The sequence below is a fragment of the Vanrija pseudolonga genome, chromosome 4 (genome assembly GCF_020906515.1).
Source record: "Vanrija pseudolonga chromosome 4, complete sequence".
NCBI lineage: Eukaryota > Fungi > Basidiomycota > Tremellomycetes > Trichosporonales > Trichosporonaceae > Vanrija > Vanrija pseudolonga.
The window spans coordinates 2,603,906-2,620,384 of NC_085852.1; the positions used below are offsets into that span (position 1 = coordinate 2,603,906).

The 16,479-nt window shown below is 63.9% G+C and overlaps 9 protein-coding genes across 9 annotated transcripts; 4 read left to right on the plus strand and 5 right to left on the minus strand.

The window, feature by feature from the left end:
- Positions 1-48: 48 nt before the first annotated feature.
- On the minus strand, positions 49-919 carry LOC62_04G006288 (uncharacterized protein). Its single transcript, XM_062772850.1, has 3 exons — positions 864-919; positions 506-601; positions 49-175 (listed from the first exon to the last, which is right to left on the minus strand). Exons 1-3 carry the CDS (start codon positions 887-889, stop codon positions 100-102), a joined length of 198 nt encoding a protein of 65 aa, XP_062628834.1. The 5' UTR covers positions 890-919; the 3' UTR covers positions 49-99.
- Positions 920-1,033: 114 nt separating this feature from the next.
- CSC1 (Calcium permeable stress-gated cation channel 1) lies at positions 1,034-4,669 on the minus strand (the record flags this gene model as incomplete). Its single annotated transcript, XM_062772851.1, has 13 exons — positions 1,034-1,159; positions 1,198-2,141; positions 2,187-2,216; positions 2,255-2,561; positions 2,600-2,693; positions 2,732-2,792; positions 2,829-3,002; positions 3,038-4,034; positions 4,069-4,155; positions 4,192-4,304; positions 4,361-4,480; positions 4,521-4,532; positions 4,636-4,669. 13 exons carry the CDS (start codon positions 4,667-4,669, stop codon positions 1,094-1,096), a joined length of 3,039 nt encoding a protein of 1,012 aa, XP_062628835.1. The 3' UTR covers positions 1,034-1,093.
- A 627-nt stretch (positions 4,670-5,296) lies between these two features.
- LOC62_04G006290 (uncharacterized protein) lies at positions 5,297-5,698 on the minus strand (the record flags this gene model as incomplete). Its single annotated transcript, XM_062772852.1, has 1 exon — positions 5,297-5,698. One exon carries the CDS (start codon positions 5,696-5,698, stop codon positions 5,297-5,299), a length of 402 nt encoding a protein of 133 aa, XP_062628836.1.
- A 603-nt stretch (positions 5,699-6,301) lies between these two features.
- On the minus strand, positions 6,302-7,378 carry Tmem14a (Transmembrane protein 14A). Its single transcript, XM_062772853.1, has 6 exons — positions 7,149-7,378; positions 6,994-7,112; positions 6,905-6,944; positions 6,792-6,866; positions 6,742-6,746; positions 6,302-6,692 (listed from the first exon to the last, which is right to left on the minus strand). Exons 1-6 carry the CDS (start codon positions 7,171-7,173, stop codon positions 6,642-6,644), a joined length of 315 nt encoding a protein of 104 aa, XP_062628837.1. The 5' UTR covers positions 7,174-7,378; the 3' UTR covers positions 6,302-6,641.
- Positions 7,379-7,624: 246 nt separating this feature from the next.
- On the plus strand, positions 7,625-10,263 carry rnf10 (RING finger protein 10). Its single transcript, XM_062772854.1, has 2 exons — positions 7,625-8,444; positions 8,487-10,263. The coding sequence occupies exons 1-2, from the start codon at positions 7,875-7,877 to the stop codon at positions 10,122-10,124; spliced, it is 2,208 nt and encodes a 735-aa protein (XP_062628838.1). The 5' UTR covers positions 7,625-7,874; the 3' UTR covers positions 10,125-10,263.
- A 124-nt stretch (positions 10,264-10,387) lies between these two features.
- LOC62_04G006293 (uncharacterized protein) lies at positions 10,388-12,328 on the plus strand. The gene is made up of 3 exons (XM_062772855.1): positions 10,388-10,683; positions 10,721-10,869; positions 10,904-12,328. The coding sequence occupies exons 1-3, from the start codon at positions 10,405-10,407 to the stop codon at positions 12,246-12,248; spliced, it is 1,773 nt and encodes a 590-aa protein (XP_062628839.1). The 5' UTR covers positions 10,388-10,404; the 3' UTR covers positions 12,249-12,328.
- Positions 12,329-12,428: 100 nt separating this feature from the next.
- On the minus strand, positions 12,429-14,256 carry LOC62_04G006294 (uncharacterized protein; the record flags this gene model as incomplete). The annotated part of the gene is made up of 2 exons (XM_062772856.1): positions 12,429-13,591; positions 14,223-14,256. 2 exons carry the CDS (start codon positions 14,254-14,256, stop codon positions 12,429-12,431), a joined length of 1,197 nt encoding a protein of 398 aa, XP_062628840.1.
- Positions 14,257-14,286: 30 nt separating this feature from the next.
- Positions 14,287-15,140, plus strand: gst3_0 (Glutathione S-transferase 3; the record flags this gene model as incomplete). The annotated part of the gene is made up of 4 exons (XM_062772857.1): positions 14,287-14,352; positions 14,407-14,499; positions 14,552-14,932; positions 14,967-15,140. 4 exons carry the CDS (start codon positions 14,287-14,289, stop codon positions 15,138-15,140), a joined length of 714 nt encoding a protein of 237 aa, XP_062628841.1.
- A 338-nt stretch (positions 15,141-15,478) lies between these two features.
- On the plus strand, positions 15,479-16,443 carry gst3_1 (Glutathione S-transferase 3). Its single transcript, XM_062772858.1, has 4 exons — positions 15,479-15,586; positions 15,633-15,722; positions 15,763-16,146; positions 16,187-16,443. Exons 1-4 carry the CDS (start codon positions 15,515-15,517, stop codon positions 16,364-16,366), a joined length of 726 nt encoding a protein of 241 aa, XP_062628842.1. The 5' UTR covers positions 15,479-15,514; the 3' UTR covers positions 16,367-16,443.
- Positions 16,444-16,479: the final 36 nt, after the last annotated feature.

The following is a 16,479-nucleotide window of genomic DNA, read 5'->3' on the forward strand; positions in this document are numbered from 1 at the left end:
CCACCCCGTCTCGCCTCGCTTCGCTCGGCGGCCCGGCCGCTCGGCCCGCAATGCTTCTACTAATTCATCCGTGCAGTATGGTGCTCGAGGCGGCAGCTATTAATGCTCGCCAGCCTTGGGGGGCACGACGTAGGTCGACTCGCCGGCGACGCCCTTGTCCCAGACCTGGTACTTGCTGCGGGCGTCAGTGGGGGTTCGTGGTGGGGGTGGGATGGGCGAGGGGGGCGGCTGGGATGGGTTCGGGATGCGCGCGGGGACAACGTGCTCGACGAGCGGTGCGATGCCTGCGTGGCTGCACTGGCACACGCACACGCTCGGCACCACCTCGCCGGCTCTGCAGCAACGGCAGAGGCAGGTATCGAGGTGCTCGACCACCGCGCAGTAGCGAAGCGCAAGCCATGCCAAGGACACGGCGTAGCACCCCGCGGCTAAACCCATCCCAACTCTCCCTGCAATCCTCCTCCGACTCGCTCGCACGCTGCGCGTGCTCGCGCTCGCGACTCACACGCCGATAGTGGCACGCTTCTCGGCGGCGACGCGCTCCGACTCGGAGAGGGCGGTGCGGACGGCGCGCGAGGCGATCTGGGTGTACTTGTTCCAGCTGTGTGCCGAGCGCCGAGCGTAGCGAGGCGCGAGGAACGGGGCGGGGAGAGGTGTGTGCGCGAGCGCGTGAGAAGGTCCGATGGGGTCGTGCAAGGCAGCGTTCGTTCAGTCGATGCGAGTACGAGCCGAGGTGGTCATGTCGAGGAGGTTGCCGGAGGAGACGAAGGGTCCATGTCAGCGCCCATCACTGGTTCAAAGCCCCGCCACGCCGCGCCGCGCCGCTCGCTTCGCTCGCGGACGGCGTGGCCACGCCCACGCACTTGAAAAACTCGCGCCAGGCCGACATGTTTGCTGGTTTTGTAGAGTGGTTGTTGTGGACGGTGCTCTCGTCGTCGTCGACTTCAACGAAGACGGAGAACGGCGGACCCCTGGCGGCCAGGATCGGGTCAGCCAGGCGGAATTATAAAAAACTCCGCCCAAGTGGCTCCGGTGTCACAAGTCACTGCGGCACATGCATAAACGATTGCTTTCTTTCATGCAACTACAATTACTACTGCTGCGACAGCGTCGCATTCGAGGCCAAACGGCGGCGGTTCGGGCGGTGGAAGTAGGTCGACTGGGATGATCAGCTGTGCCCACCACCACCACACTCACTGGACTCTCTGGCACCTGTGCTGGGGTATCGGTCGGCGTGTCCTCCTCGTCAGAGTCGCAGTGGTCGTGCCAGACATGCTCGTCACCCAGCGCGATAACACCAGAGCCCACGTCGTAGTCGAGAGGGCTTGGTGGGGCGGCAGGCGCGGCTGCTGGCGGTGGTGTCGCCTCGCGAGCCCAGGGGTTGGACGGCGTTGACGACGCCTCGCTCCCGTTGCTGGTGTCACGGCGCGTTGGGGCCGGTGGCTGAGAGCTCGACTGACCGCCCGAGCTGCGAGAAGCCCATGGGTCGTCTTCGTTGACAGAACCGGGCGTGGTTTCCCTTGACGTCCTGCCGTCATCCGTCTCCTCAGTGCCGGCGCCGTTCCGCTGCTTGCGGAATCGACGGCCAAGCCTACGACGGAGGCTGAGGACGACACCACGGCGCTCAGCAGCACCGTCACCAAAGGCGGGTGGGCGGTCGTTCTCAGGCAGCCATGGCGTGGGGAGCTTGCCATTGAGCGCCGGGTGGGCATATCTTCTTCTGCCAGTGTTGAGCACGCCCCAGTAAAAGTTGTTCATGGGAGGCTGCGAGTAGTTTGTCCGCCTGTCGGAGGGAGCGACGTACAGCGTGTCATCGTTGACCGCGTATCGCTTGTGGTTGAGGCCGCTGAGTGAGGCCGAGGTTGGTCCCTCACCTCCAAGAGGCGTGCCATCGCCACGCTCGACTTCGCAGATGCTGCTGAGGGCGATGTGCTTGCTCAGAGGCGTAAAGTCGCGCGACATGGTGTAGCCCCACCACAGCGTGAAGGAGATGAGAGGGAGCATGAGACCGGTGAGGACAAAGTTTTGCTCCAAAGACAGCAGGCCCGTCATGAACAGCTGGAAGATGATGAGGGCCCATAGTAGGCGATCAAAGGAGATCTTCCAGGCCTCGCCGTTGGACTCGAACGGCTTGAAGTAGACTGGGGTGTCAGCTTTCAGGCCAGCTCATAGGACAGCAGACCCACTAAACAAGAGCTTGTACTTGTAGACAAGGTCTGTGCAGGTCAGTGAAAGTTCGGATTTCTCCACCTACAAGCCATGCCAAAGTAAATGGTGCCAAAGATGAGGATGCGTGGGGACACAATGCTGTAAATGAGGGTAATGGTGAAAATGAGCAGAGCCTGGGGGTAGACCCAGCCGTAGTTGATGGGAGGCGGAGCATTGGCTTCGGCAAACTCTCGAGGAGTCTTGGCCCAGAGCCGCATCCAGGTGTGATTGACGAGTGGGCCGATGTTGAGAAGCTGGAGTGGCATCAGGCCAAGCGAGTAAAGGATGACGTATGAGACCATGAAGGAGCGGGCCGTGGCAGTCTTCAGTGCGTCGGCGAGCTTTTCCGGGAGCTGCGAGGTGAGCCTTCAAGTGACCGTTTTGCACCTACCTTCGAGGGCGACTCGGCCCATTCGCGCAAGACCCAGTAGGTCGACGCCGAGATGAATACAAAGATCACGAGAATGAGGAGGAACAGGAAGTGTCTGATGGTCAGCTCGAGAGAAATCGCTAGCTGGCTTACTTTCGGATCAAGGAGTACTCGGTGGCGCTGCGCGACCTGAATCCTTGCTGGTAGCAGAGCCCTACGATGTCAGCTCAGCTACGACACCTTGACTCACACTCTAGGAGGAAGGGAAGCAAGCTGTTGAAGCCGATGAACACGAGCGACGGCAGGAAGTTTGTGAACAAGGCGTGGAGACGTGGGTGGTCGTCCTTGATAATCTTCCACAGCCACGGCAGGCGCTTTGCAATCTCCTTGTCGGTGAGGAGACTGGCCAGAGGGTAGAGTGGCACTGGGTGTCAGAGCCTTCCAAGAACATTCACCTACCAGCCCAGGACACCAGGAGCACTGTCATGGCACCCATGATAACGAGGCTGCGGACGCGGCGCTCCGTCGCGCCCATGTTGACCTTGTTCCAGAGCACGTCTCGCGGCTCGGGGGCGAGGCTGGTGACGACCTTTGAGTGGACGGGATAGTGGACCACCTGGGACGACGCCTGCGCCGATTTAACGTCTTCAAAGGTGACGAACGCGACGTGGGAGGCGGGAAACTTGCCCGTCTTGCGGAGGCTGCGGACGATGTCGTCTGCGGCATAAAGCTTGTTCTCCCAGTACTCGATGGCATCGACTTTGGGGGAGAGCAGGTGTGGGCGAATGGTGGGCGGTGAGCGGTCAGTCGAGATGATGCCGTAGCGGCGGCGAAGACTCTCGGGGTCATCGGCAGGCGCTGGCGCAGGAACTGAAGCGCCGTTGTTGGGGTCTTCAAACCCGGAGATCAGATTTGCGGTCGGCACATCGGTCTCGCGCTCGTGAGCGGCTGGGCCATTCTTCGAGTAGATGTCGGGACTGTAGCCGACAGCCTTGGCCGGGTTACCCACCCACGCGACCCACGCTCTCTCGAGCTGCAGGAGCGCCTCGGTTCGCAGGTCTAACGCGTCGCGGATGGGCTGGACATCGCGGCAGACGCTGACGGACTCGACATCCCACCCGCAGCCCTCAAAGTACTCGGCGAGGACGCGGTCCCCGCGAAGGTGATTGGGAACATCTGAAACAATCACCGTCCTCGAGGACACTGAGTGAAGGAGCTCGAGGGCGAAGCTCTGGCGCGAGGACACGAAGTGATGATAGTTCTTGTGGAGGAACCTGAGGAGGATGAAGGTGAAGAGGTAGGCGAAGACGAGCTGGAGCACTGCGATGGTCTGCGGGCTCTCTAGAATCTCAGGTAAGGAAGGAGTTGTCGTGTTCCTCCCGATCGCGATCGGGAAGAGCATCTGTGTTGAGTTGTCTGAGGAATCTGGTGGAGCCCAATCCAGCGACCCCCCACGCTACGCGTCAGCGCCACTCTACGCCCCAACTCACATAGTAGTGGTACGGCATGAGCGTGAATGCCGCAATCACCGTCAGTGTCGCAAAGAAGAAGAACCCCATGCGGAAGAAGCCGAGGAGCTGGGGTCAGTAACGCTCACGCGTCGGTGCACTCACGACCGCGGCGTCCAGCCCGACGCTCTGGAGGACGACATACTCGCTCGTGCGGATGGTGGGCACGATCCAGCCAAAGAAGCTATTAGCTGTGCCCTGCACGTCGGGCCAGTGGGCTGTCGCTGGCGAGAAGTCTTTCCGTCAGCTCGCAGCGCTCTCGCCGCTCACGCACCCTTGAGCCGCGTGCGCGGCATGTAAACCAGCTGCCATCGCGTGCGGAGGAAGCAGAAGAGGAGGAACGACGGCACGCCGATAGATAGGGAGAGGAGGAGCTGGGTCGAGAACCAGCCGTCTGCCCGTAAGTCTGTGCTCTGCTACTGCTCTGTGCTCACCGGCAAACTTGGCTGCGGGGCATGTCAGCAGATAGTCAGAGCGCAGGGAAGATACCAGACGACGCACCGGCAGGCCCCGTGCCCGGGAGAGGATCCGTCTCGTTGCCGCCGTCACCCTCGTGGTTGAGGATGAGCGTGAGGACGTCCATGGCTGCTGCTATGGGCGAGTGCAGCGAGTGCAGCCTAGAGAATGGAGAGATGGGACGCTGGCGGATGCGATGAAAGTGACTTGTGCAAGGCAAAATGACGTCGTACCTGAGTGCAGGCCAGGCAGCGTAGAGAGGTGGGCAGACGGTGGATAACTGCTGCGTTCCTGAGTGGCAACTGTTGTTTCGTTGCCCGCCAGGCGCGCCAGGATCATACTGTAGGCCGCCGCCGCCGCCACGGCAAAGTCGCAAAATCGACTGCGTAGCCATATCAGCGGCGTGCCCAAAGCTGCGGCGATGCGGCCAGCGTGCGGCGAGCTATGGATCGACAAGGGTGTGATAGCGATGGGATCGACAAGGCGGCGAAGGCAGCATGCTTGGTGGTGACCTCGGCAGCCCGAGCTTTCGGTGTCTGGCTGGCTGGTGGCGCCGACGACTCCCACCGGCCGTCATACTCCTACCAGTCACAACATGCATCATATCCACAACACGCAACTAATCTGATATCACCAACTGCCTCGCAGCCGGCTGGAAGCATTACGCCAGCTAAAATCGTTCCGTCGTCGCAATCGGGTCCGTCCGTAGTCGTTCGCTCGTTTCCCAGGTGATGGATGTGGTGATGACCAAGCACTACCACGGCTGGCCGAAGAGGTGGGGGAGGAGGCGGGCCTTGCGCTGCTTGACGAACGCTGGCGGCTTGTGCTGCTTGGTGGTGACGGCGGATGCGCGCGCGGGGTCGTACTCGTTGTCGTCGCTGCTCGAGATGGCGAGCTCGAGCCACGCGCGGTCGGCGCGTCCGAGGGTCGTCGTCGACCCGTTGCGCCAGTGGACGACGACCTCGCCCGCCGGCGTGAGATGTGTGTAGTGCACGTCGGCGCTGTTGCCTGCCTGGCTGACATATGCGTCGTGCTCGGCCCGCGAGACGGTGCCGTCCGTCACGCCGTCGTACAGCGCTCGCAGGTGCTGCTTGTTGGTGAGGGCGAGGGCTGGGGCGAGGGCCGACGCGACGAGGAGGAGGGTGGAGAGCTTCATGTTGTGAGTGGCGTTTGTTGTGATGCCGTTGTTGTTGTTGTTATTGCTGTTTGTTGTCGTCGAGACTGATAATGCTGCTTCTTGATGCGAAGAGTACAGATGAGAAGGTGGTGAGAATGCATGCCCTCTTCATCTTGCAGCTAGTCAGTCAGTCAGCATTCACTCGGGCCCGAAGGTCGACAAGCAACAAGGCTTCTGCTGTGGTAGCCCAGCAGCCCAGCAGCAGGCAGTGGGCGGAATGCCGGGCGCGGCGCGCGGAAATCTCGAGAAAGGCGACGTCACCTCTTCGTTGATTTTTGATGCGGATCACGGGGCCACAAAAGCCAAACTAACTAGCTGATCATCGGCCTTCACAACGTCGCCCTGGGCCTTGTAGGCCTTTTGGCTTGCTTGGCCTACTCCACTATAGCACTCTATCCCAGTGCCATAATAGCGTGCGGGAACCACTAGTTTGCCGGCGACGTTGTACTGGTGCCTAATTCATCACTCGCGCTGGCAGAGCAGCAGCAGCTGCTGCTGCAGCGTCGTTGCGCCGAGAACAGTCTGCACACACGGCACGGGGCCTGGCTGGGGCCAAGCAAGCTATTCATCGTGCCCACGCCCTCTGGCTTGAAACCCGATACAAACTCTGACAGGCGACGTCAACCCGCGTCAGGGAGAGAACGACGCGACCGACGGCCGGAACCATGACGGCCAAGCAACCGGCCAGATTCATGACGCGCAGAAGCAGCTTTTCATGACACCCAGAGTGTGGGCAGACGCGTTCTGTGGGCGTCGAAGGTGAGTTGCGAGCTGCGCATCAGGCGTGCGGGCGCACTGCGAGGAACCATAAGCAGTGGCAGTGGGCTTGAGTAGACCCAGGCCCGCCACGCCACCGCCACACCGCACCGCACCCAGATCATGGACTTCACCACGCGTACATTCGCTATAATAATAGCACCACTCATGCACGCAGACGCGCGCCGTAGCGGAGCGTCTGGGCGAGCGACAGAGCCTGCGGGGTCAGCATGCCTCGAAACGGCGTCCAGGCAACTCGGCCTCACCGCAACTGCCATGTCAGCATGATCTACCACGCCACATCACGACCACTCACCCAGTCCAGCGGGCATGAACTTGCCCGAGCGCGCGAACCGGCTGCCCATGAGCACGGTGAGGAGGACAGCGACGCCTGGGCGTCAGTGGGCGCAATGCGCTGAGGCGACTCACTGAGGGCGACGTAGACGTCCTTGGGGTTGCGGCTTGCGCGCTGCGTCGTGTTAAACTGGGCCCCATTGCATCCCAGGACACAAGCTCACCAAAGCGCCGTAGCCAGCCAGCAGCCCCGTCGAGCCGCCCGCAACGAGGCTCATGGTCGAGCCGCGCTTGATGAAGCCGATGAGGCCGCCGGTGATGACGAGCGCGGCGTAGACGTAACCTGGAGATCAGCGCGTGTCTCGGGGGTCGCGCTCACCGATAATGTCGTTTGATGCTGCCATTGTTGCTGGGGAGTGAGTGTGTGGGTGTTGTTGGCAGCTGGTCGATCGCCCTCCACCGACGTGGACGGGATGGTCGGATGGACAGGTCGCCTGGTGGGCCTCCACCGCTGGCCGAGCTGGCCGAGGGGGGGCGCTCTGTAGCCGGTTGAGGTGCGTCACGCCGGCGACCGGACCAGTCCACCCGCCTGTGTGTTGTTTGATTGTGGCATTGACGGGATTATAATTTGATCCCATGGAACGTGTGTAGGAGTGAGTGGGTGGGTGTTGGGTGTTGGGGCCGAGCGTCGAGGGGCGCGTCGCCCAAGGCTCACCTTCCTTGGCTTGATGCTTGCTTGCAATGTATGATGATGACGGTGTGACCCGCGTCGCAAACACCCACACCGACCCAGCCTAGCCTTATCACCTCGGACCCCAACAACCCACCCCTCTTCTCTCTTCTTCTTCTTCTTCCAGAGGAGGTGGTAGAGGGTTAAACTCCACTACCCCAAGCAACTCCCCGACCCCCCATCGACACTCCCCTTCTTGACCCCCCGTCTTCACTTTGCACCGGCTGAGTCACGCACACTAAGGCTCTGCCTTTGCCACCCACGCGTACTCGAACGCACCTCGGCTCCGACGCCAAACACCACCGATCTGGCGGCCCACCACCGACAACCACAACCTTTGACTCGCTCGTTGCCCCATCGCCGACTTTTACACCAATGTCTTCGCAAGCTCTCCAGCCAGCGACTGCACAGAACCGCGGCACCCAGCCGCGCCGCCAGGGCAACAACAAGTCAAAGGGCAACCCGCGCGGTGGTGGGAACAAGCCCGGACTCGCCATGGACGACGGCGACGACCCGGCCGCTTGGCTCGGTTTCTCGCTGCCCCCGCGCTCTGGCGACCACGGGCACAGCCACGGCCCCGCCGGCCCTCCGCGCCGCAGCAAGCGCGGCGACGCGTGGCGCGGCTCGGTGCTCACCCGCGAGAAGTTTGTCAACGCCAGCTACCGGTTCGCCCTCAAGCCCAACGAGGCCGTCAGCTACGGCGCGCACTTTGCCGACCCGGACATTGCGCTTCACTGGCCGAACATTCTGCAGATTCTGGTGCCTACATTCTCGAGCTACTCGATCGCGCAGGGCTATGTCTCGACCGACGCGGACGAGGACAACGGCGACCAGGGCGAGGACGCGAGTGCAAGGCGCCAGAGGATGGAGGAAGAGCGGCAAGGCAGATCGTGCCCCATCTGCTTGAGCAAGCCTGTTGCTGGACGCATGACCAAGTGTGGACACGTACGTGGTGGGAGTTGGCGAGATGGCTGACAGGTGTGACAGATCTTCTGCTTCCCGTGCATTCTCCACTTTATCCAGCTGTCGGACGTGCCCAAGTCGGCGTCGTGCCCCATTTGCGGCGACACGATTCACGAGGGCATGCTCAAGAGCGTGCGATACTTGGACGCCGAGACGATGGTCAAGGCGGCCGAGGGCGAGGACCTGCCGGATGAGACTGCGAGCTCGTCGGCGTCGACCACGGCGACCGACTGCGAGATTGCGCGAGAGGCGCGGTTGATCGACAGCGAGCCGGCGACGCGCTCGGGGAGCCACCGCATCCACATGCGTCTGCTTCAGCGGCCGCAGATGACGACCATGGCTCTCCCGCCGACAGCGACTTGGCCGTCCGACGCCATCCCGCCTCTCACCGCGCCTTGGCACTTCCTCCCTGACGTGCTCACATACTCGCGCTTCATGCTCGCGTCGCCCGACTATATGATGGGCGAGCTGCAGCGGGAGCTGGAGGAGCTCAAGGGCGAGTGGGATATGCTCGCGGGCGACGACCTTGGCCGCTCTTTCGTCAAGAGCGCCAAGGACAAGGTCGAGCGACAGATCGGCAAGGTCAGGGCTGAGCTCATGACGGAGCTTGTTCGACACAACGAACGCGAGTCTCGCGAGGCGTGGGGCGAGGCCGTCGGTGGCGAGAGGCTGGAACGCCAGCGACGTCGCGAGCGGGAGCGCAGGGCGAGGGAGCGTGAGGAGCGGGAGAGGGAGAAGGCAGCGAGGGAGCAGAAGGCCAAGGACGACGCCGAAGTTCCGGTCGAGTTCCTCGCGGCGACAGCCGGAGCAAACTACGCCGGCCCGACGGTACATGTTCCCGCCAACGTTACTGTTGAGCCCAACCCCATGCCGGCCAAGCGCAACAAACGGAGGCCTCTAGGTGGTGCGGCGCCTGCCGCTCCGCCAACACCACCGGCGCAGTCCTACTATTTCTACCAGTCGTCTCTCGGCGCCAACGTCTTCCTCAACCCCCTCGACATTCGCATTCTCCTCGCCCACTTCCAATCCTACTCGCTCTTCCCGGCGCAGATCTCGTTCACAACGACGGGCTACGACTCGGCCACAGTCAACGACGACCTCCGCAGGCGGTGCAAGTATCTCTCGCACCTGCCTGTCGGAACCGAAGTCGTGTTTGTCGAGGCCGACCTCTCCAGCATTGTTTCAGCCGAGACGCTTGCTCAGTTCGAGCAGCCACTCAAGGCTCGTCGCAACAAACGTCGCGACCGCACGCGTCGGGAGGACCGCGACAAGCGGCGCTGGGAGGAAGCCGAGCGTGCCAAGCGCCCTGCAGAGATGCACACAGTGGCGTCGGCGCTCGCCCCGCCTACGTCTCCCGGGGCAGTCACCGACCGCGATCTGGCCCTTGCACTCGCCGCGTCCATGGACACGACCTTGTCGCGATCGCCGGAACTCGGCACGTCGCCCGTTGCAGCCGGCTCGTTTGCGTGGGCTGTGCACTCGCGCACAACTGCCAGCGCGCCGCAAACACGCACCGACCGGGACAATATGCGGATAGTCGAGGAGGCGTTGGCGTTTGACCAGCTCGACGAGGCCGAGCCCGCTACCGGCGGCGGCAAGAAGAAGAAGGGCGGCAAGAAGGCCAAGAAGATTGTTCTTGGTGGCGCTGGACGGCAGGCGTAGGCGGAAGGTGGGACTTTGAATCGGACACCAAAGCAGACAGCAGAAGAAGAAGAACAAGACATAACATCAAAGCATCCACGGCATCGAAACCTCCATAAATCACAAACCTGTAGTGTTGAGCATGGCATGTAGAGTAGACAACAGCTGGAGTGGCGAGCGAGGCAAGTGGCGTCAAGACTGTCTTGGGGTTCATGACGCGGGGCCAAAATTTCGGACATCAATCATTGCGATCGACTTTGTGAAGCCTGCTTGTTGTTGCAACTCACCGCATTCCATCACCATGGCGAGCCGCTCACTCTTGACAAGGGCACTACGCGCCGCGCCGTCGACAATACGCGCATCCTTGCCGCGCGAGTTCGCGAGTGTTGCCGGGCCGAGCCGGGTCGCTGTCCTGCCCCGTCTCCGGATCGCGTATTACAGCGACGGCGCGCGACCAGCGAACTCGACTGGCGAGGCGGCAGCAGCTCCCGAAGCGCCTGCGCCAGCCACAGATGCCTCCTCATCCGACTCTGTGGCCCCATCACCCGCACCGGAGTCTGCCTCCCCCGAGCCGTGGATCGTAAGCCAGCCCTCGAGTACCCATCTGACCGCCGCAGCGCGCGGGCATCCCACCAGCCGTGGCGAAGCGTCTCGTCGCGGCCTACCCCTCCGCTGTCGGCCCGACGCCGGCACAGCGCGGCCTCCTGCTCGCCGTGGGGAGGAACACGTCCGACGTCTACCTCCGCGACTACATGGGCCGTGGCAAGTGAGTCGCGTGGCGGGACAACACTAACCGCCAGGACGTTCGCCGTCGCGCTCGCCGCGCTCTCGATGGTATTGGACAGCAAGCGCCAAGCGCTCATCCTCGTCCCCTCGCCCCACCTCGCGCAGCAGGTTACCGACCTTCTCGAGGCGTTCAGCCCGCGCAAGGGGCTGTACACGCTCATCGACCCCGAGTGGCTCAACCCCGACTGGGACGCCAAGGTCATCGTCGCGACGCCGAGCGCGTTCCTGGCCGCCGGGGTGCCCCCATTGCCGAACCTCACGCACATCTTCCTCGACGAGCCGGACACGATGCTCGGCCCGGTGCCGGGGCGGTTCGCGGACGGGCACCGGCTGGCCAAGCACCCGATCAACGTGCACCCCCCGCCGGTGGTCGAGGTGCTCAACACGCTCCTCGGCATCAAGGCTACCAGGCGCGGCCGCGCCCCCGCGTGGCTCGACCACTCGGACCGGCGCGATATCCGCACGGTCTGGACGAGCGCCACGCTCGGCTCGGACGTGCGGCGGTTCGTCTATGGCCGCGGGTGGATCATGAAGGACGCCGGCGTCGTCGACTTCAACTTTACTGCTGGGGCCACGGAGCGCCAGCGCGCCGTGACCGACTCGCTTGACGCGATCGCCGACGAGGCGGGCGTCGGCGCGATCGTCCTCCCGCCCGTCAGCAAGCCAGAGCACTATGCGTTCGTCGTCGACTCGCTCGGACGGCTCCATCCCCTCGGGGAGGGCCACCACAGCGGCCCGGAGCCCGAGGCGGCGCCAGCGCCCAAGGGCAAGGGCAAGCCGAACGCGAACGCGAGCGCGAGCGGCAACCTCCACCCGCTGCTGGTTGAAGCGCTCGCGCTGCTCCACGCGACGAGCCCGCCCCCGGAGGGCACGTACGCCGTTGCGCTGCCGCCCGACGGCGCGAGCGGGCGCGAGCTGACCAAGGAGCTGCGCAAGCTCGGGGTAAGCAGCGCCGAGCTGCTCCCCGAGGTGATTGCGGGCGGTGTGCCGGTGCCGCCGCAGGGCGACGGGGGCGCCGGCGCGCCGATTTTGATCTTGCCGCGGCACGCCGTGGCAGGCCTGCACCTCGCCAACCTGCACACCGTATACCTGCTCAACGGGCTCGACATGGCGCGGCTGAGCAAGGCGAAGCGCGGGTTCGGGGGCGCGCGCGCGCGCGACACGTTCTACGCGGTGGTTGAGGGCCGGCTGGGCCGCGCGGGCACGCACGTCCCCGAGCGCCCGCAGCGGGTTATTTCCATCGTCGAGGCGGGCGGCGAGGAGGAGCGCGGGCTCTCCGAGCTGTTCGAGGGCAAGCTCAAGCAGGAGCGCGAGGCCACGGGGGACTACACCATCGCCGAGTGGGAGGGGCCGCTGTAAGCTTGAGGAGGAGCACGCACCACTTTGTCATTGTACAACACCATAGTCATCACTCTGCATTCAAGGTCGTGGAATTATAACCGTACTGATTGATGGTGAAGATTAACCCTAGTATACGTGTACTGATGTCCAGGAAGAAACCCTAGTCTACAACTCTAGTCTATCAAGTCTATGGGCGCGCTACTCCTTCGGCTTGTACGTGTCGGCGCGGGCGAACGCGATGAGCACCATGACGAGGGCCTTGAGGCCAACCGCGACAGCGACTACGATCCAGCTCGCGGTCCAGCGGTGCATGACCGCGCCGATGAAGCTGCCGCCGAGCATGGAGAGGACGTAGAAGATGCGGCGGTTGCGCGGGCCGGCCTTGGGGTCGCCCCACGCCGCGAAGAGGTACTGGTCGGCGACAAAGTCGACGAACGTGGACGTCATGGGGGCCGTGGGGAGCTCGGCGCAGGAACTCTGGCGCGCCATGGCGACCTGCGCGCCCGACATGCCGGCGAAGAGGGCGAGTGTGGCCGCTTCCGCTGGGCCCTTGAGCGCCGTGCCCGGCGGGCCGGAGGGCGAGAGCAGCACGGCCGCGACGATGAGGAACACCATCTGGATGGCCGTCGTCAGGAGGAGCCATGCGCGGCGGCGCACGCCGAGCCACAGGCCGATGTGCCCGAAGACGAACGCGCAGAAGAGGAAGGACGCGAGGGACACGGACGTGAGGACGACCTGGATGCGGAGCACACCGACGGCCGCAACGGTGAGCACGATGGCGTTACCCGTCTGGTTGGACGCGAACGTGTGGAAGTCGGCGTAGGTCGTCGCGTCGAGCAGGCCCGTCGCGAGGGCCTGCATCACGAGGGCCGGGACGAGGGCGGTCGACGCGACGTCCTGCGCCGACCAGTCGGCCCACGACTCGCGCGAGAGCTTGTAGTCGAGCGGGTGGGCCGGGCGCGCGGCCTCGAGGTCGCGGGGTTTCGTGGGCGGGGACGTCGGCGGCGTGGTGTCTGGCTCGCTGGCCTTCTCGGACATGCCGGCGGTTGACGCCGACGCCGCGCGCTGCGTGATGTCGACATCGGCAGACACCTTGCCCTCGGCCTCTTCTTCGACGATGGCCGCCGGGCCGAGCGAGTACGCGCGCGCGCGGAGCGGCGACACGGCGTCGGGCGCGATGACGGGCGACGAGTCGACGCTGCGGACTGCTCGGCCAGTCATGATCGCGGCCAGCGTCGCGCCCTTGCCGAGGCTCTCGCGCGACAGGCGCCGCTCGAAGCTGATCCGCCGGTCGTGCTCGATCGCGCAGGTGCAGTCGTGCGCGTGTATCGGGGGCGAGGTGGGCGAGGTGGGCGAGGTGGCTGTGGCCGTTGTGGTGGCGGAGCGCGTAGAGCGCGCAGAGATGCGCGTGGTTATTGGTGGCCGGGGCGGCGTGTTGCTTGGTGCTGCGGTGCTCATGGTGGCGAGTGAGTGCGTGAGTGGGTAAGTGGAGAACGTCAGCATCCCGAGACGACTCTAGTGCTTTTATCGCGGTGTGAGATCGGGAGGAGGTGTCAGTGGGTGGCACATTCCAAACCTGCAGAACGTAGATCCGTGATACCAGCAGGGGCGGCGGATCGGTGCCGTGGCTGGGTGGCACGCACGCCTCTGCGTCACTGCGCAGAATAGCACTGGCAGTGCACGTTTCTGGATCTCGTCTGCAGTCGTTCGGCATCTACGCAGAGACATCACGAAGGCGACATTCCGAGCTCCACTGCCGCATTCGTGATCTTCAGCCGCTGCCATTGTTGGAATTGCGACGACCGTGGGAAAGTGCCCGGTCGCAGCCGGCGCCGGTCACGTGTGGGGCAACTCGACTCCCCCGCCTCCACCCTCGCTGGCTGGTATCCTCGGTCTGTAATCGCCACACAACCGAGGAGCCAAGCAACGACACGACCGAGACGAGGCCGACGACACTGCACCCGCAGCAAAGCAAAGCACTCAAGCACGCACCCCTCGTCGGCATCACGGCCTCGGAGCACGACATTGCGACGACATCGATAAGACAAGGCGCGGCATGCCGAACATCACAGTCCACCACCTCAACCATTCGCGCTCGGACCGCATCCTTTGGCTCCTCGAGGTGGGTGCCGCGCCGCGCCGCGCCACGGCCGAGATTGCTGACCGCCACCTGTAGGAACTCGGCCTTCCGTACACTGTCAAGGTACACTACCGCACCAAGCAGGGGTTCGCGCCGCAGTCCCTGCGTGATGTGAGCGACATTGCCAAGGTGGGTGAGGTGTCGTCAGTCAGGCTGTTGACCAGCAACTTACGCTGCCCAGTCCCCCGTGCTCGAGATCGATGGTGTGGTCCTCACCGAGTCGGGTGCAATCACGCACGCTCTACTCTCGCGGTACTGGACGCCCGGGCGCGGGCTGGAGCGCATGCCCTCCGAGACGTCCATATTCTGGGGCTACTTCTCCGAGGGCACGCTCATGCTCCACCTCCAGCCGGCGCGAACGGCGCAGCTCGGCGCGCGCATCTTTGCCGCCGACGACACGCTCACGGCCGCCGAGAAGGCGGGCACACAAAAGTTCTACGAGTGGTTCCAGGGCATGGCGCGGACCACCGTCGACCCCGCGCTCGCAAAGGTCGAGTCGTACCTCGCTAGACAGGCCCCGGGGGTCGGCTTCTCCGGCACGACCGAGCTCGGGGAGGGTGATGTACGTCGGCGGTGCGGCAGTGCTGACGCCCCAGTTCATGCTGGCATTCGCGCTCAACAATATCGCGTATGGTGGCAAAGTACGCCTGTACTCGCTCGGCCCGGCGTCGCTCGCCTGGGTCGACAGGATGCGCGCGCGGCCGGCGTTCCAGCGCGCCCAGCAGCGTATCAAGGACGAGGAGGCGTGGCAGAGGGCGCCAAAGTTGTAGCGGCCCAGCCGCCTTGGGGCGTCACAGCTGTAGTTTATGCATGTTGTACTTCACGCTGCGGGGCGTGCGCACCCACAACTGCCAACCACCGACTGCCGGTCTGTCTCGTGTCTTCGCTGTCGGCCTGAACCGATGCCCACGCATCCTTGTGCAACTCACCCGCCATTCCGCGAGGTGTAGTGCCATGGTGCCACTCGGTCAGCTTTGGTTGTCAGCGGCAGATGTCCGGGTATCAAGGACCAATCGACCCTTTGTGCCATTTCGGTACGTCAACTAGCCGATGATGACGGGCGACGGCCTAACAGTGGGGCTGGGTATGCAACAACAACTCGCTGTCCTCTTTTTCCTTTCTCACGGCGCTATACTTCACCACAATGGCAGCCCCCAGGATCATCGTGCACCACCTCGCGTTCACGCGGTCGCAGCGCGTCATCTGGGCGCTTGAGGTGAGTCTGGCCGGCTGGCGTGAGGACCAACTAACGCCCGCCCCAGGAACTCGGCCTCAAGTACGAGATCAAGGTACACCACTTTGCGCGCGGCGGCATGCCGCCGGGCATCTTTGCGCTCAACCCGGTCGGCAAGGTGGGTTGTAGCGTGCTTGACCCCGCGCTCACGCCCCCAGGCCCCCGTTGTCGAGATCGACGGCAAGGTCATGGTCGAGTCCGGCGCGATCCTGCACTACCTCCTGACCAACTACGCCAAGCCCGGGTCGGGCATCGAGCAGACGCCGTCGCAGGAGTCCTACTTCTGGGCGCTGTTCTCGGAGGGCACGCTCATGTTCCAGGTACAGCCGGGGCGCTTTGTGGGCTTCACGGCCGCGTACCTCCTCAAGAGCGGCGGGCTGAACGAGGACGAGAAGAAGGGCGTCCAGGCGCTCAACGGCGCGTGGCAGGCCTCCGTGTCCAAGACCATCAAGGCGGCTCTCGGCGTCGTGGAGAAGGGCCTGGTCGAGCACGAGAGCAACGGCGGCTTCTTCTCGGGCAACGCCAACATTGGCGAGGGTGACGTGAGGCTGTGGAAGGGGGCAAGCTGACACTGATGCCCAGTTTATGATGGCCTACCCCCTCATCGATATCTCGACGATGAAGGGCGCGCCGTACACCATCGGTCCGGCGACCCGTACGTATCTCGGCCGCGTGACCTCCCGCCCCGCGTTCATCGCCGCGGCCAAGAGGATCCGAGAGGAGGAGAAGGCGAACCCGCGCCCGTCCAGTGGCAAGCTGTAGGAAGCAAGTTTGTTTGGGAATCGTTAGTCTTGGCCTGCCCGTCTCGCCGGAACCTCTGCCCGTGCCACAATGTATACATCCTGAATGATTGCGTTGTACAGCTGCCCATGTTG

Excerpts from the sequence above, each read along its gene's own strand:
- LOC62_04G006288 (XM_062772850.1), bottom strand. The coding sequence starts at position 889 with ATGTCGGCCTGGCGCGAGTTTTTCAA. Across the intron at positions 602-863 it reads GCCTGGCGCGAGTTTTTCAA|CTGGAACAAGTACACCCAGA; the intron begins GTGCGTGGGCGT and ends CTCGGCACACAG. Across the intron at positions 176-505 it reads AAGCGTGCCACTATCGGCGT|CAAGTACCAGGTCTGGGACA; the intron begins GTGAGTCGCGAG and ends TGACGCCCGCAG.
- Tmem14a (XM_062772853.1), bottom strand. The coding sequence starts at position 7,173 with ATGGCAGCATCAAACGACATTATCG. Across the intron at positions 7,113-7,148 it reads AGCATCAAACGACATTATCG|GTTACGTCTACGCCGCGCTC; the intron begins GTGAGCGCGACC and ends GCTGATCTCCAG. Across the intron at positions 6,945-6,993 it reads TGGCTGGCTACGGCGCTTTG|CGCGCAAGCCGCAACCCCAA; the intron begins GTGAGCTTGTGT and ends AACACGACGCAG.
- rnf10 (XM_062772854.1), top strand. The coding sequence starts at position 7,875 with ATGTCTTCGCAAGCTCTCCAGCCAGCGACTGCACAGAACCGCGGCACC. Across the intron at positions 8,445-8,486 it reads GCATGACCAAGTGTGGACAC|ATCTTCTGCTTCCCGTGCAT; the intron begins GTACGTGGTGGG and ends CAGGTGTGACAG.
- LOC62_04G006293 (XM_062772855.1), top strand. The coding sequence starts at position 10,405 with ATGGCGAGCCGCTCACTCTTGACAAGGGCACTACGCGCCGCGCCGTCG. Across the intron at positions 10,684-10,720 it reads CCTCCCCCGAGCCGTGGATC|CGCGCGGGCATCCCACCAGC; the intron begins GTAAGCCAGCCC and ends TGACCGCCGCAG. Across the intron at positions 10,870-10,903 it reads GACTACATGGGCCGTGGCAA|GACGTTCGCCGTCGCGCTCG; the intron begins GTGAGTCGCGTG and ends ACTAACCGCCAG.
- gst3_1 (XM_062772858.1), top strand. The coding sequence starts at position 15,515 with ATGGCAGCCCCCAGGATCATCGTGCACCACCTCGCGTTCACGCGGTCG. Across the intron at positions 15,587-15,632 it reads GCGTCATCTGGGCGCTTGAG|GAACTCGGCCTCAAGTACGA; the intron begins GTGAGTCTGGCC and ends CGCCCGCCCCAG. Across the intron at positions 16,147-16,186 it reads CCAACATTGGCGAGGGTGAC|TTTATGATGGCCTACCCCCT; the intron begins GTGAGGCTGTGG and ends ACTGATGCCCAG.